Genomic DNA, 13204 nt, shown 5'->3' with positions numbered 1-13204 from the left:
TTGTTAGAAACAATGTTAGAAATTGAGAAAAATCAGAGTCACAATTGTTTGTTTTAAACCTGTAAAATCATAGCATCGTGAGTAGGTGTGACAACTATAGGTTCTTTAATTATACAGTCAATCTAGGGAAGTTTCAATTGTCATATTCCAACTTGTTAGTCCTAAAAACAGACTAATTGGCAAGAAAAAAAAAAGAATATGAACAAGAACCATTTCAACACATTTGTAAAATTGTTAAAAAAGGGTTTGCAGAAATTAAAGCAAACATTATATAAACATTATAATCATAAAAGCTGGCACGACTGCTTGCCAATAACAGACCAAAAAGAAAAAAATCAATCGCAACTAAAATAAGTTCATCTGTGCATATTTCGAGTGGACACATTATTATTCCTAAGGTTGATAGTTAGCGTCAAATCTTAGATTTCAGAGTATAAAGCTGAGCAGCCATGGTTTAATGACAAATGAGTGGATTTTGCATCTTATTACACACTCTAATTGAATTTTCATATTACGAACGTTATGTTTCAACTAATATTATCCCTTTTTAAATATACAAGCCATGCATTAATGTTAGTACAATATTACTAATCATCTTTCTAAACGAAGTTTGAAATCTAATCAAGAAGTCAGATGATATCAATGGAACATCCAGATATTCAAAATTTAAAGAACACTATATTTCAGTCGGAGAAGTCTATAACAAATATAACTCAATTCACGGAATAAGTCTATTAACCTTTAGAATAATAAAATGTCACAAAGTCGAACAAGCAAACCCAAAATTGAAGTAAATGATCAAATCGATCTCCTATGATAGCCCACAAACAAAATTTCCTTGATCCATGGACGCTAAATGCTCAACTAACTCGGGACAAAATTCCGGAGAACTAGATCTAAGCAGCGGTAGAAGGCTTGGAGGCACCAGAGAGTTTGGATCTTCTCTTTGCTAAGCTCTCACTGCGGCGTTCCCGTTGTTCCTTCAAACGTGATGCAAGAAGCTTCTGATACTCGGCTGCTTCAGACTTGGCCTTGGCAATTCTCTTCTTCTTTTCAGCGATCCTTCCTCGCTTCCTTTGTAGAGTCAAGGGGGTGACTAGCCTCTGGATTTTGGGGGCTTTACTGCATTTTTTACCTGCCAGTCAGAAGAAAACCAATCAAAATTTTATGAACAACAAAAAAAAGGAATTCACACTATAAGACAATGATATGGTTTCTACATATCCTCTAGATAATTATGGATCTGAATATTAGTAAGCAAACCCACCAGATTTAGTTGTGAAGGTCCTGCGGTAAGTGTTAACATACTTCCGAACATCGTCATCCTTGGAGAGGTTGAAGAGCTTCCGGATCTTGGATGCCCTTTTTGGACCTCGCATCCTTGGCTTCTCAATATCTGTCAAGCCAGGTAGATCATTCTCACCCTTCTTGACAATCACCAAATTCAAAACAGAGAGGTCTGGACTGACAATGCAACCCCGGACAGACTTCCTTCTTCTCTCTCCATTCCTCCTACCATGCCCACGGAAACAAGGAGTACCTGTTCCGAGGACTCAAACTTTTATTTCATTTTCCATATACAAACCAAACTCAGTTCTCTCTATGACATGAACCAGTAAGATGAGAATTCTACCTCTGTGGAGCAAAAGACGAACACGACCAGGGGTCAAAACACCTTGCTTCATTGGAAAACCTTGCTTGTCGCAACCCCCCATTATTTTGAAAACATAACCATTGAACTCCTGCCAAAGGATCCTCCAAGTTGAGAACATGACAGAATGAAAGGCAAAATACCTGGTCATAATTTAAATAAAAAGGGGAGAAACAGAAAACTCACCTCACCAAGTGCATCTCCACTAACTTCTTGGGAGATCCTCTTGTCCCAAAATGCTCGGCTGCATTAAAAATTACCAGAATGAGACTCTACAAATTTTTTTGAACTACAATGGATATTTCGGCATAGAGAATTCTATCTTAGAGATCATCTTGTCCTAATATGACTAGTCTAGCCATCCACCTATGCAAATACTACGTTAGAGACTTGAAACTAATAGAGCCACAAGGCTTGGAAGCCATAAGCAATACAGTGAGCCAGATATCACAATTGAGCTTTGTTTGGGTTTATAAGTTCTTCCATATATTCTGTAAGCAGAAAAATTACATCCTATAACAACATTTTGGGAAATTGGACAAACTCCTACTTACAAAAACGGGAAGAACATTAGCATGCTTGACAATTTAGGATAATGTGAAGACAAAATGGTCAGCAATAGAAAAAAGCTCCAGTTTACAGGCTAACTCAGCATATAACAAGAAATTCCCCAAACGATATCAAGCATGAGTGCATAACAATAGAAAAATTACAGACTACTGTAGACAAAATAAATCAAATTAAGACAGCTTGCCTCCTTATCCTTCAAGGTACATAATAGACTCGCCTTACATCAATTTGAAAACTTGGTAAAGTTTGTAAACTCACAAATCACAGAACACGTGTTAAGAAAGATTCATCAATGAACACAAAATGATTGGTTTGGAAATCTCTGGATCTATCAAGGGCTGAAAACTTGCGCTTAAAGTCATAAGGAAAAATTAGAACATAAATGATAAAGCTAGTGTCCTGAACAATAAATAGATATTTGGACAACTTCTAATGAAAAGGCTAGTTTTTGTAGGTTCTTTGGGCGGGGGTTCCAGCTACCCCGGCCCTCAGGCTGTTGCTCCCTTTTTGTGTTTCCATGTATGTCTGTTTCATATAAAAAAAAATACATGTTTGGACCACTTCTTTCAGTTGATAGTCGCTAGCAGGAGAAATTTTCATTTTTATGTGACAAACTAAAACTTCAGTGCGATAACATATAACAATTCACGCCCGAGTACTGTAGAGAGTTAAATTCTAATGCTCAAAACTATTAGGAAATTCTTTCAGCTATAAGCATCCGAAATTCCAAATGCACCCAACAAAAGTAATCTCCAAGCCCTCGTTAACGTAGTCTATCAAATTCACACTTCCAGCAACAGAATGGAATTAAGAATGAGAAGATAACAGTACAGTAGATAGAGAAAATTTCGTACAGTTTGGCATCGTCATCGATTTCGAGCTTTTTCTGGCACCCAGTAGTGGGATTTGCAATGTTGAACTGAAAACAAAGAAGGGGAAAACATGAGTCTATACTAATACCGTAAAATTCAGCGCTTCAATGGCATGTAATATCAGAATATAGATCCAAACAAACCTTCATCTTCGCTACAACCGAAGAATGCCAGTCCTGCTCCGGCTCTCTTGCAGCAAATTAGGGTTTTTGAGCCAAAGGTAGGGTATTAAATATAAGTTGATGGGGAATGTTGTTTCATTTAAACCGGAGACATTTCTGTCAATTGCTTTACATCACCCATTGGGTGTATGGGCCTTGGGCCATGACAGGATAGGCACAGATTCCAAAACTGGGCCGAACCCATTTGTGTGAAAATTACGGACCCCATAAGTTAAAATCTGATTAAACACATAAAATTTGTGATAAGCCTCTTAAAAATAGTACGAGAATACTGTACTACTTCTTTTTCGTTGAAAATAACTGTAATGACATTCTACTTTATAAAAATGTATGTTTACGACAAATTAGTAAAAGAAAAAAAAAAAAAACCATTCTAATCATTTAAGCAAGACCATTACTACTTGTCGAAGAGTGTTTGAATTATGAAGATTTATATTTCACTTAGATGGACTTAAATCAACAAACAAAAAATAATTAATTGTTGAAAATTATAATTTCAGCCCATATTTAAATAGTAGCTTTTAAGGCATTTTAATTTTCTTGGAGATTGGACGTACAATCTCTCCTCCCTACATTTATTATTAATAAAGTTACCGATTTAAATTTTAAATTCTAATTTAGTTTTTATGCTTTCAATTTTGTTTCATTTTGGTCTATATAATATTAAGATGTCCATTTCTATCGTTACACTTTAAACTTTTATTCATTTTAGCATGTAGTTGTTTGGTTCATGTACTTCTAAAAACATACAATTTTTGTCATTATTTATAAAGTTTTAACACAAGATTCTATTTACAATGAAAATTTTTTGATACAAATTTATAGTTTTATTTCAATAAATTATTAATTATAATGTCATGTTGAAATTCAGTAAATTATTAATTATAATGTAGTGTTGAAATTATGATCGAAAATTATTAGATAAGAAAAATGAAATGATCAAAACAATCAACTCCGGATACAAACATTTGTAAATAACGTTATTCTAAAATTGATGATAAAAAAATATACGCATGCTAAAATAATATTTAAATAATAATTAAAATAAGAGTGTGTCCAGAAAAAGAAAATAATAATAATAGAGTGAATTAATTCAAGGACGGTGTTGATTGGCTATAATCCATGTCCACTGGAAGAAGTGTCAAATCGAATTCCTAACCCTTTCCGTTTTAATGGTCCATCAAAGTTCGGCTTCCCATGAAATGGGGGATGGATTACTGTACCGCTACCTCGCCAACGTTCAAATTTGGGTGTGACATTTGAGATCAGTTTTACAATAATTTTAGTTCTTGTTATATTGTTTTATAATCTTTTATATTCGCAATTTAAGCTTTAAAATATTTTTATAATTCGCATATACTTTCAATCAGGTTATGAGTTTGATCTCCACACCGACATGTTATATTAAAAAAATGTTTTTATAATTATCACTTATCTATCAACTATATCTTAGTTGATCAAGATATTTGATTTCTCTTTCTTTCATTTTCAAGATTTGACGTACTAAAAAAAATCGTTAAATGGTATCAAAATATGTGGTTACTAGAAAATAATTTTGAGTGTTATAAAAATTTCAACTTTCACCTTCAACTCGGTAAAACGGTCCAATTTTTAACTTAAATTTTCAATTTTATCAAATTGCATCTTAAATTCAAACTACTGTTGCAATATTTATCTAAAAATTGAATATGCATGGTAATTTTTACTTATAATTATTTTCTGTTTGATTACACTAAATACTATATTATCGTGTGTTCAATAAATTATAAAATTTATGTTTAATATCAACTTGGTGGAATTTCACAATTTAAAATAAAAAGAATATTGTAGTTGGATTTTTTTTTAATAGAGTTATTCAATAATTGATTTTGTTGATAAACTTACTTTTCTGAAAATTTTGACTATGTTATTGAAATTTGAATTTTTAAATATTTTTATATTACTTTTTTTTAAATTAAAACGATTAGGAGATTAGCATAAATTGAACTAGGTAAAAATTACAAGGCTTCTCTAAGTTCAAATCTGATTCAATATAAAATTGAAAGTATAATGTTTAAGGTGGGTTTTGATTCATTTTAGCGAGTTTAATAGTAAAAATTTATATATATATATATATATATATTTTTTTTTTTTTTTTTTTGTTCACCCTTGTTTTCTATTTGCACAAAATTAATGTTATTTATTGCATTTTTCTTGTGTTTGAAACAATTTTTAAAATCTGAGCTTTTTTTTTTTTTAAAGATTCGAAGACTGTTTTTACAAATTTAAAGGGTAGGTTACCGAACAAATAAACAATTTTTATTTTTATTTTTTTGGTTAAGGTTGTACAAATACCTTTCTGGAAAACCAAACACATACTTTGTTAAACTTCAATCGACTATATGCTTTTATGTTTATATATTTTTTGTTTCCCAAACTCAGCCTCTACTTTTTCTCATATTTTATTTTTTATTCTTTCCAATTATATCATTTATGTCATTGAATGTCAAAATTGGTTAGTAATAAGTCTACTGAACAAGATATTTAGCTGAAGAAGCATGAATTGTGACGGCAAATTATACTATTTTTTATTAGAATAAAGTTTTTGCCCGATGAACTTAATTCAACGATAATTGGTATTTGTATCAAGTAGTCATGAGTTCGAATTCCCTATCTCATTGGTTGTAAAAAAAAGATAATAAAATTTTGAATCTCACTCCCAATTTCAAGAAAAAAAAAAGTTAATAAAATTTTCGAGGTGACCTAATTTTTTTCTTCAATTTTCAGTCAACTAATTAAGTATCTTCATAGTCCGCAAATCTTAATATTTACGGACAGAAAAAAATATATGGAATTACAATTTACTAAAATACAAATTACAAAATTGAAAATTTTTAAATTAAAAAAATTAGTGTCAAGCTAGATAATTAGTCTTTCATAGTTCTTCCAATTTAATTAACTTTTTTGAATAATGTTATGGGATTGTATCCGGTAAGGAAATGGGCCTCTATAGATCAGAGAGGTCCGAACCCAACGACAGATCGAGCGAGTTGGGGTTCGGTCCCGACCCCGATTCAGCGCTGATCGGGCCGAGCACACTTTCTCTCCTCTCCCATTGGGAAAGGTGTCCCGATCCACGAATTCCTGTGATTCAGTGATGACAGATAGATGAGCTCAATGAGAAGATTCCAGAAGGCGAGACTCCTACAAATGAAACCACTAGATAAACCCTCAAGGTAGGCAAATAAACCTTAAGTACTTCACTTAGTAATTCTCTCATCGCTGACATCAGTGCCAGTGTGACTGAAGTCACACCTGGTTAGGGTTATTCGATTTTACAGGTATTCGGTCCCGTGATTATCGAGCTTGGTGCACATTTGACGAGAATCGAGGAGGCTAAATTTACAGCATCAACAAATACATTGTACAATGATTGAGAGTGTGGGAGTCAAATTCGTGACTTCTTAGTTAAATACATGTACCAATTACACTGAATTAAGTTCACGTTGACTTTCAATTTAAATAATATTTTTGAGTTATTTCGACGAAAAAATAATATTAAAGAGATATATGCTCATCGAATACAATCTACCAGTCATTATTTTATGTTTGAACCAGAGGTGGTTAATCAGAACCCTACTTCATTAAATCTTATTACAATGTCAGATAAGATTGAGATCTCAACAACAGAAAAAACAGCATAAATTTGCATTGATTTGATTCTGCATTTTCAAATCATCATTCCCTAATCTGGAAGAAAGGTATTGCTGTTGCATATCAAAACCACATTTTCATGCTCACTTAGCAGCTGATCTAATCTTAAGGATCTCTCTTCAACTTTATTTATCCTGCTTATGCTGCTTATGGTTTAATGGTTTAACTTATAGCTGTTACTCAAAATGTTATTTTAGTCACTATACCTATAATTCGTTCTTTGACCTTTCCGTATTAAAAATAAAAAATAAAAAGTTATATTTTTGGCCTCTTCATCTTATCTTTTTATCTTGTTTTTTATTACAATTTCAACACAACACGAACACTCAATATATTTATAACCATATATTAAAGGATATTCATTGTACGTAAGTTTGTGATAAAATTTTGCCAACAGATCAAAATGATGAATTTTAAAAAATAAACCTTTTTCTTTTTAAGATATACATCCTTCGTTGTGTCTGCGCAGTTGGGAATCCTGTTGATGCTTTTTTCAGTCTTGAGATCAGTCAATGGCTTTGGGGCTTGGGGCCACTACTATTAATTAATGAGAGATAAGGGATGCTAGGTGGTTTGATAAGTTCTAAACACATTTATATAAATTATATACATATATAAAATAATGAAGTTTATCTCTTTGATAGAAAATTTCTCTTCCCATTTGTTTGTCAAAACAATGTGTCACTGTCACAGTCGCTTATTTTAACTGCAACAATAGAAAATTGGCAATTGTATTGTATAGGTACAAGTAAAGTGGATGCGTATCCCATATTAAATTATAATTGGTATTGTGGAAATGCTTGGCCGCCATGGAAAAATAAATTAAATAAGAAGAAAAATCATGTGATGGTGATAAAAATTTAGAAAATGTGTTTAATAATACTCTACAACCAGAATTGGAATAAAGGGGATCATTGGTATGGTTTACTTTAGTTTAGAATTATTATTGACATTAAATTGTAGCCATCAAAATAAGAGAATGACAACGACATTCCTGGCTCTCCACTTTAAAGTGTTGGGATCTTTGAAAATGAAAGAACGATTCTCAACCACTCATTTCCATTTCCTTTTCAAGTAAACATGGATTAAGGGTACAAGTTTAAGAATCAAAATGCAACTTATGACAGTTGGTCACATGGCGTTCTTTAATACTGATTTGGAACTCTTTATGAAAGAAATTTTATAAGTTATATGCTGAAAGATGAAATAATTAGGATTATTAGAGCTGCTACATGAATTTACAGTGTTTCTATTCTAATGGACTCTGCACAATCTTAAAGAGACAAAGATAGAAACTTTCCATGAACAGCAAGCAATACACATGATATCATCTCATCCCACTAAGTGAGAGAATTTGATTCCCCAACCCAACATAAATTCCATTTTTATTTGTTTGGCCAAACTTGGCCTGGCCTTCTTGACAAGGACTAGCACTCCAAGGCACAAACAAAATCACCACTTGCCTCCAAATCATCTATGTCAATGTCTGTGTCCATTTCATCCAGGTCCAGGCTGCCCCCAACAAACTGCCCTTGCCCTCCAACTTTGAGCCCCTCCCCTGGATTTCTGGCCTCTTGAACTATGGACAAGGTCTCTTCTATATTCTGTGATGCATCATCTTCCCCATTGCTTTGGATGCCTCCCAACACTTCATCTGTGAACTCCACAGGCAAGTTCTTCAAGAACCATGGGTGCTTCTTGATTTCTGGGATTGTTATTCTCTACAAACAATGCATACTCGGTTGATATCTCAAAGGTGGAAAAACTGTAAAGATGTGGGTGTTTATAGAAAATGAACAGCGGATGAGTTCGAATACCGTTTCGGGATCGGCTACGAATATTCGAGATAGAAGGTGCTTGCATTCCAGTGAAATTCTAACATAGTGTGGTATTGAGTAATGGACATTAAGAATCCTCTGCTTGTAATGTAAGAAAAAAAATGATATCTTGCTTGTTAAGACATTATAAACCAAAGAAAATAGAACATAATCAGAAGAGTAAGAAAAAGAAAGGCAATGACTAACTTGGAGTGTCTTTCGGAAGTTTTTCGGATCTTCGGGATCTTCAAAAGGATAAGCTCCAACCAGCATCACATATAAAGTAACCCCACAAGACCAAACATCTGCAATCTGCAACTCACAATATTAAAAAGGAGATCAGAAATGGCTGGAGACCACAGTTGGTGGTGGGAAAGCAATAAATATAGACAAGAGAAGAAGACAGGGGGCGGTCGGCTGGGGTGGAGATAGTGCATTGGCATTACCTTCCCATCATATTCTCTTCTAGACAAAACTTCTGGTGCAATGTAGGCTGGCGTTCCAACAGTAGATTTTGGTTGGGAATGCAACACCGATGACTATAAAGTGAAACCAATCTGTTAGAAACAGTGAACTATCTAACAAATGTAAATTTGGACGAGTTAACTGTTTTGAAGTTCATACTTTGGAATAGCCAAAATCGCAAATTTTGAGACGCGGGGCTGAGCTTCCATCTAAAAGTGTGTTCTCTAGCTTAAGATCTCTGTGGCAGATTTGCTGCAAATAAAGAGGAAGAGAAAAGAAAAGAAAATTAGCCTGAAATGTGACTTTGGCAAACCGCTAATCAGAAAACAAACCAGGCAGACAAGTAGAGCCCAGTACCATTGAATGACAGTAACTGACTCCTGAAATAAGTTGCTGAAAAAAGTATCTTGCCTGTACAAATTTAAGAAAGAGAAGGAGAACAAACCAAAGATCTGGGTAAGAAACCAAATTTACGTAAATTGGGGACAGCATAAAAAATCGTCTTGAAGTTTAATTCTAGGCTAAACAACAGATCCAAAGTAAACCCTCTACAATCCACAGAAATTCAGTTTCTCATCAATTTATAGAAATCATGGCAAGCTTAGAACATAAAAAAAATGCTTTGTTTAATTAAGAAAGTTATTGAACCAAATATGGAAAAGAAGAAAAGGGATAGTTGTCAGGTAGCAACCTAATTTACCTCATCTTCACTGAATCTTCCGGCGTTGCATATTCTTTCGAAAAGTTCTCCCCCAGCTGCATATTCCATGACTATGGCCAGATGTGTGGGAGTGAGTAGGACCTGCATTTTTTTAAGAAGGCCATTGAACAAAAATTTAACAAAAACATGTATTTTATAAAGGAAAGAAAAGTTCCATAACAAAATGAGATAATCAGCACAACATTTAATCAACTATTACAAAGTCTTAGCCAAGAAAGGAAGGTTTAGAAGAAAGAAGAGATCCAATGACAGTCATACAAAGCAGAAAAATGACTAAAAAAAAAGTGAGCTGAAACACAGAATCAAAAAATGCTTCCTGGGAGGCAACTCAAAAAAAGTACACAATTTCACAAAAAGTAAAATGAAAACGAAATGTACTAGAACTTCTTCTTAATAACAAAAGTACTCTGGTTCTTTCATATTCTTCAAAACCATAATACACTACTGCATCCGACCCATCAATGATTAAAAATAAAAGAATCCGTGAATATTTAATGTGGAGGTAGGTGGTCAAATGACTATGAACACGTTCTGATGTGAACCCAGAAAAATTTGACGACAGTGGAGAATCGAACAACCATCAAAAACCAATTCCACAACCTCCAATCACATACCTCCTTAAACCTTATGATATTGGGGTGCTTCAGAGACCGGTGATTCATTATCTCCCTCTGAACATGCTCATCGATCTGCAAAAATAAAACAAGGAAAAAAAAAAACAGAACAACCATCAACCCTTCCATCGAACCAAAAGCTTCCGCAGAATCAATAGAAACTTCGCCAGCATATTACACAGCAAAAATCCCAAATCACTAGAGCTTTGAGTTGGGAAGGGAGCGAGATGAACTGGGAATGAAGTTATTGAAGATGATAGAACACTACCTTTTGACCCCTCTCTATATACTTGACAGCATAAAGCTCGCCACTCCATTTATCTCTCACAAGTTTGGCAACGCCAAAATTGCCAGACCCAATATCCTTCAGTATCTCATAGCGTTCCATTGGCCTTGAGTTCAGCTTCGAATTAGCAGCAGAGTGAAAAGTTTTAGCAATCTCAGAGCAGCAGCAGCAGAGCAGTGGAGGTGTTCTGATGATTCAATTTGGTTGGCGTCTGCTTTTTCAGTTGGGCAATTTATCAAGCATATGGTGTGTATGTATAAAGACATGGAAAGCAAGGAGGGCTTATGGAGGAATATTGGTTGGGCTCAGCACTCAGCACTCCGATCAATGCCAATATCCAAAAGTCTTTAAGGTCCCCATGGCCATGAGGCCTGACTCCGAGGGCGGGAGAGAAGACGACAAGTCGATTAAGGAAATACACGTGGCACTTTTCTATAGGCTCAAAGTTTCAGCGAACCGGAGCTACCTCTGCCAAACGTGGCTGTGGAATTTGAAGGCTGCCCGGTGCTTCCGCGTTCCCAACACTCGCTCCGATATGCAGGGTACCTGTACCCATCGCCGAGATATTAATCAATATATGATCCTTATTTGGGCGAGTACAAATATTCTCTACTCGAGCGCGTGAGTATGTTTTTAGTGTGGAAACATTGCGATATTGCGCCTGTATTCTCTCATCTCTATACGTAAAATCACTAGTACTGAGTAAAAAAACAAAATAGTAACATATTTGTTGTTTGTCTGTATGCTTGCGCCTAGGTTTCTGCGGGAAAATATTGCTAAAATATACCGCGCGCAACTGTTTAGAAATAATGCCAAAAATATTAATTAACTGAGCATGCAAGTTTGATTTCTTTATCTGAAACTACATTTTTAGAATTTCTAAAAGTTCGTTTAAAATTTTGGAAGGTTTTTTTTTTTGGGTAAGAAAATGTGAATAATACCTTCCCACTTATTTGTTAAAGATAAATGTTTTATCAATAGTCAGGTTAAGGTTGACAATTATAAAATTCTATAATGTAAATGTTGTGATGTTACTCTGAATATACCGGATAATTTGGACTTGAACGCATTTAAAACATTTAATGTTTTTAAGGAAAAACAAATTCTCCCATCCCATTTTGATGGGAACGTTACTTGGAATTAGGTTTTCATTCAATAATTTATGAAAGCAAATTATATGGACAAGAAAAAAAATAGAGAATTGTACAATGATTTTTGGTGGCACCACTCCACCTATGAAGCTAATTTTCTAAATTCATTGGAAGAATTTTCCTTAATTTTCGCAAAACGACAAGGAAGAAAAATGAAAATGAACAAGACAGGAACGGATGAAGTGATATGTGGTTAGGAGAAAAAATAGTTTAAACTCATTTGAGCTCTTTAATTTTTAAAATTAATATTTATTTTAATATAATAAATTTATTATTTAACAAAGGGGTAACATGTATGTATATCAATATACTAATATTATCAAAACGATCTTAGCTCAGCAGTAATTGGCATAACCTCTATCTGCACAGTACCTGATCAATGGAGTGGAGTGCCCTTTTATAGGCAGACATGGGAGACAAAGTAGTTGGACTGTTACGACCGGTGGTTACGGTTGTCGGGCTCCCAAGTCGGTGGTCAGACTCCTCAAGTCGATGGATGTATCTTTCTTTATCTAAGCTTGATATGGATCAGGCCGACAGATGTTGATGATCCGTTTTATAATACCATTACTCCAAAGCCTACACTTATTGAATCTGATTTTGAGCACAAACAAATAAAATATATATACATATATATAAATTTTAGAAATGCATATAACATATAGACTTCTTTTTGACAAATTAAATTTTAGAAATGTAAATTGATTTACGTCATAGGAAACTGAAAAATTATTGGGAAATAAATAAGATGGGGTATGGCCTGGGAATTAATGTATGCGGTTGTCAGAGAAAAAGGTGACGTGGGCGGCGGAGAGAGAGGTGGGGTGGTGGGGTCCACCGAATTGGAGGGGGGATTGAGTGTGGTGGCTCCCTTTTTCTTAAATAAGGATTGGAAGAAAGCGAAAAAGGCATCGGGACAAACAAAAAGAATGGGGGTGGGCCCCACCCCCGGGGGTTGCGACTTGCGAATTGCGACTGCAAGTGGCGCTTTCTTGGCGCGACACCGCTTTTCACTTTTAACTGTCCACAACGCCCATGCCCAGCGCTTCCTCCACATTTTACGATTCTTAAAAAAAGTTGTCGATTTTACTTTTGCCCTTAACGAGGGGAACAGCTGCGTTGGAAATTCATGTTTCATTACTTCACTTGCAAGTTTATGTAATTAAAATCTCTAATTTTAAA

General features: G+C 34.4%; 2 protein-coding genes across 2 annotated transcripts; both read right to left on the bottom strand.

Annotated features, from left to right (window-relative positions):
- Window positions 1-656: 656 nt before the first annotated feature.
- Window positions 657-3372, bottom strand: LOC111005938 (small ribosomal subunit protein eS6). Its single transcript, XM_022277638.2, has 6 exons — window positions 3237-3372; window positions 3076-3140; window positions 1838-1895; window positions 1634-1742; window positions 1268-1540; window positions 657-1135 (listed from the first exon to the last, which is right to left on the bottom strand). Exons 1-6 carry the CDS (start codon window positions 3240-3242, stop codon window positions 897-899), a joined length of 750 nt encoding a protein of 249 aa, XP_022133330.1. The 5' UTR covers window positions 3243-3372; the 3' UTR covers window positions 657-896.
- Window positions 3373-8120: 4748 nt separating this feature from the next.
- SNRK2.7 (SNF1-related protein kinase 2.7) lies at window positions 8121-11219 on the bottom strand. The gene is made up of 9 exons (XM_022277545.2): window positions 10854-11219; window positions 10586-10660; window positions 9951-10052; window positions 9608-9661; window positions 9410-9502; window positions 9232-9324; window positions 8993-9097; window positions 8786-8884; window positions 8121-8689 (listed from the first exon to the last, which is right to left on the bottom strand). Exons 1-9 carry the CDS (start codon window positions 10971-10973, stop codon window positions 8396-8398), a joined length of 1035 nt encoding a protein of 344 aa, XP_022133237.1. The 5' UTR covers window positions 10974-11219; the 3' UTR covers window positions 8121-8395.
- Between the last annotated feature and the right edge of the window lie 1985 nt (window positions 11220-13204).

Source organism: Momordica charantia (genome assembly GCF_013281855.1).
Source record: "Momordica charantia cultivar OHB3-1 chromosome 1 unlocalized genomic scaffold, Mcharantia_2.0 BLBB01000001.1, whole genome shotgun sequence".
Lineage (NCBI taxonomy): Eukaryota > Viridiplantae > Streptophyta > Magnoliopsida > Cucurbitales > Cucurbitaceae > Momordica > Momordica charantia.
The sequence above is the reverse complement of the archived record's forward strand: the minus strand, read 5'-3'. Positions and strand labels throughout refer to the sequence as shown.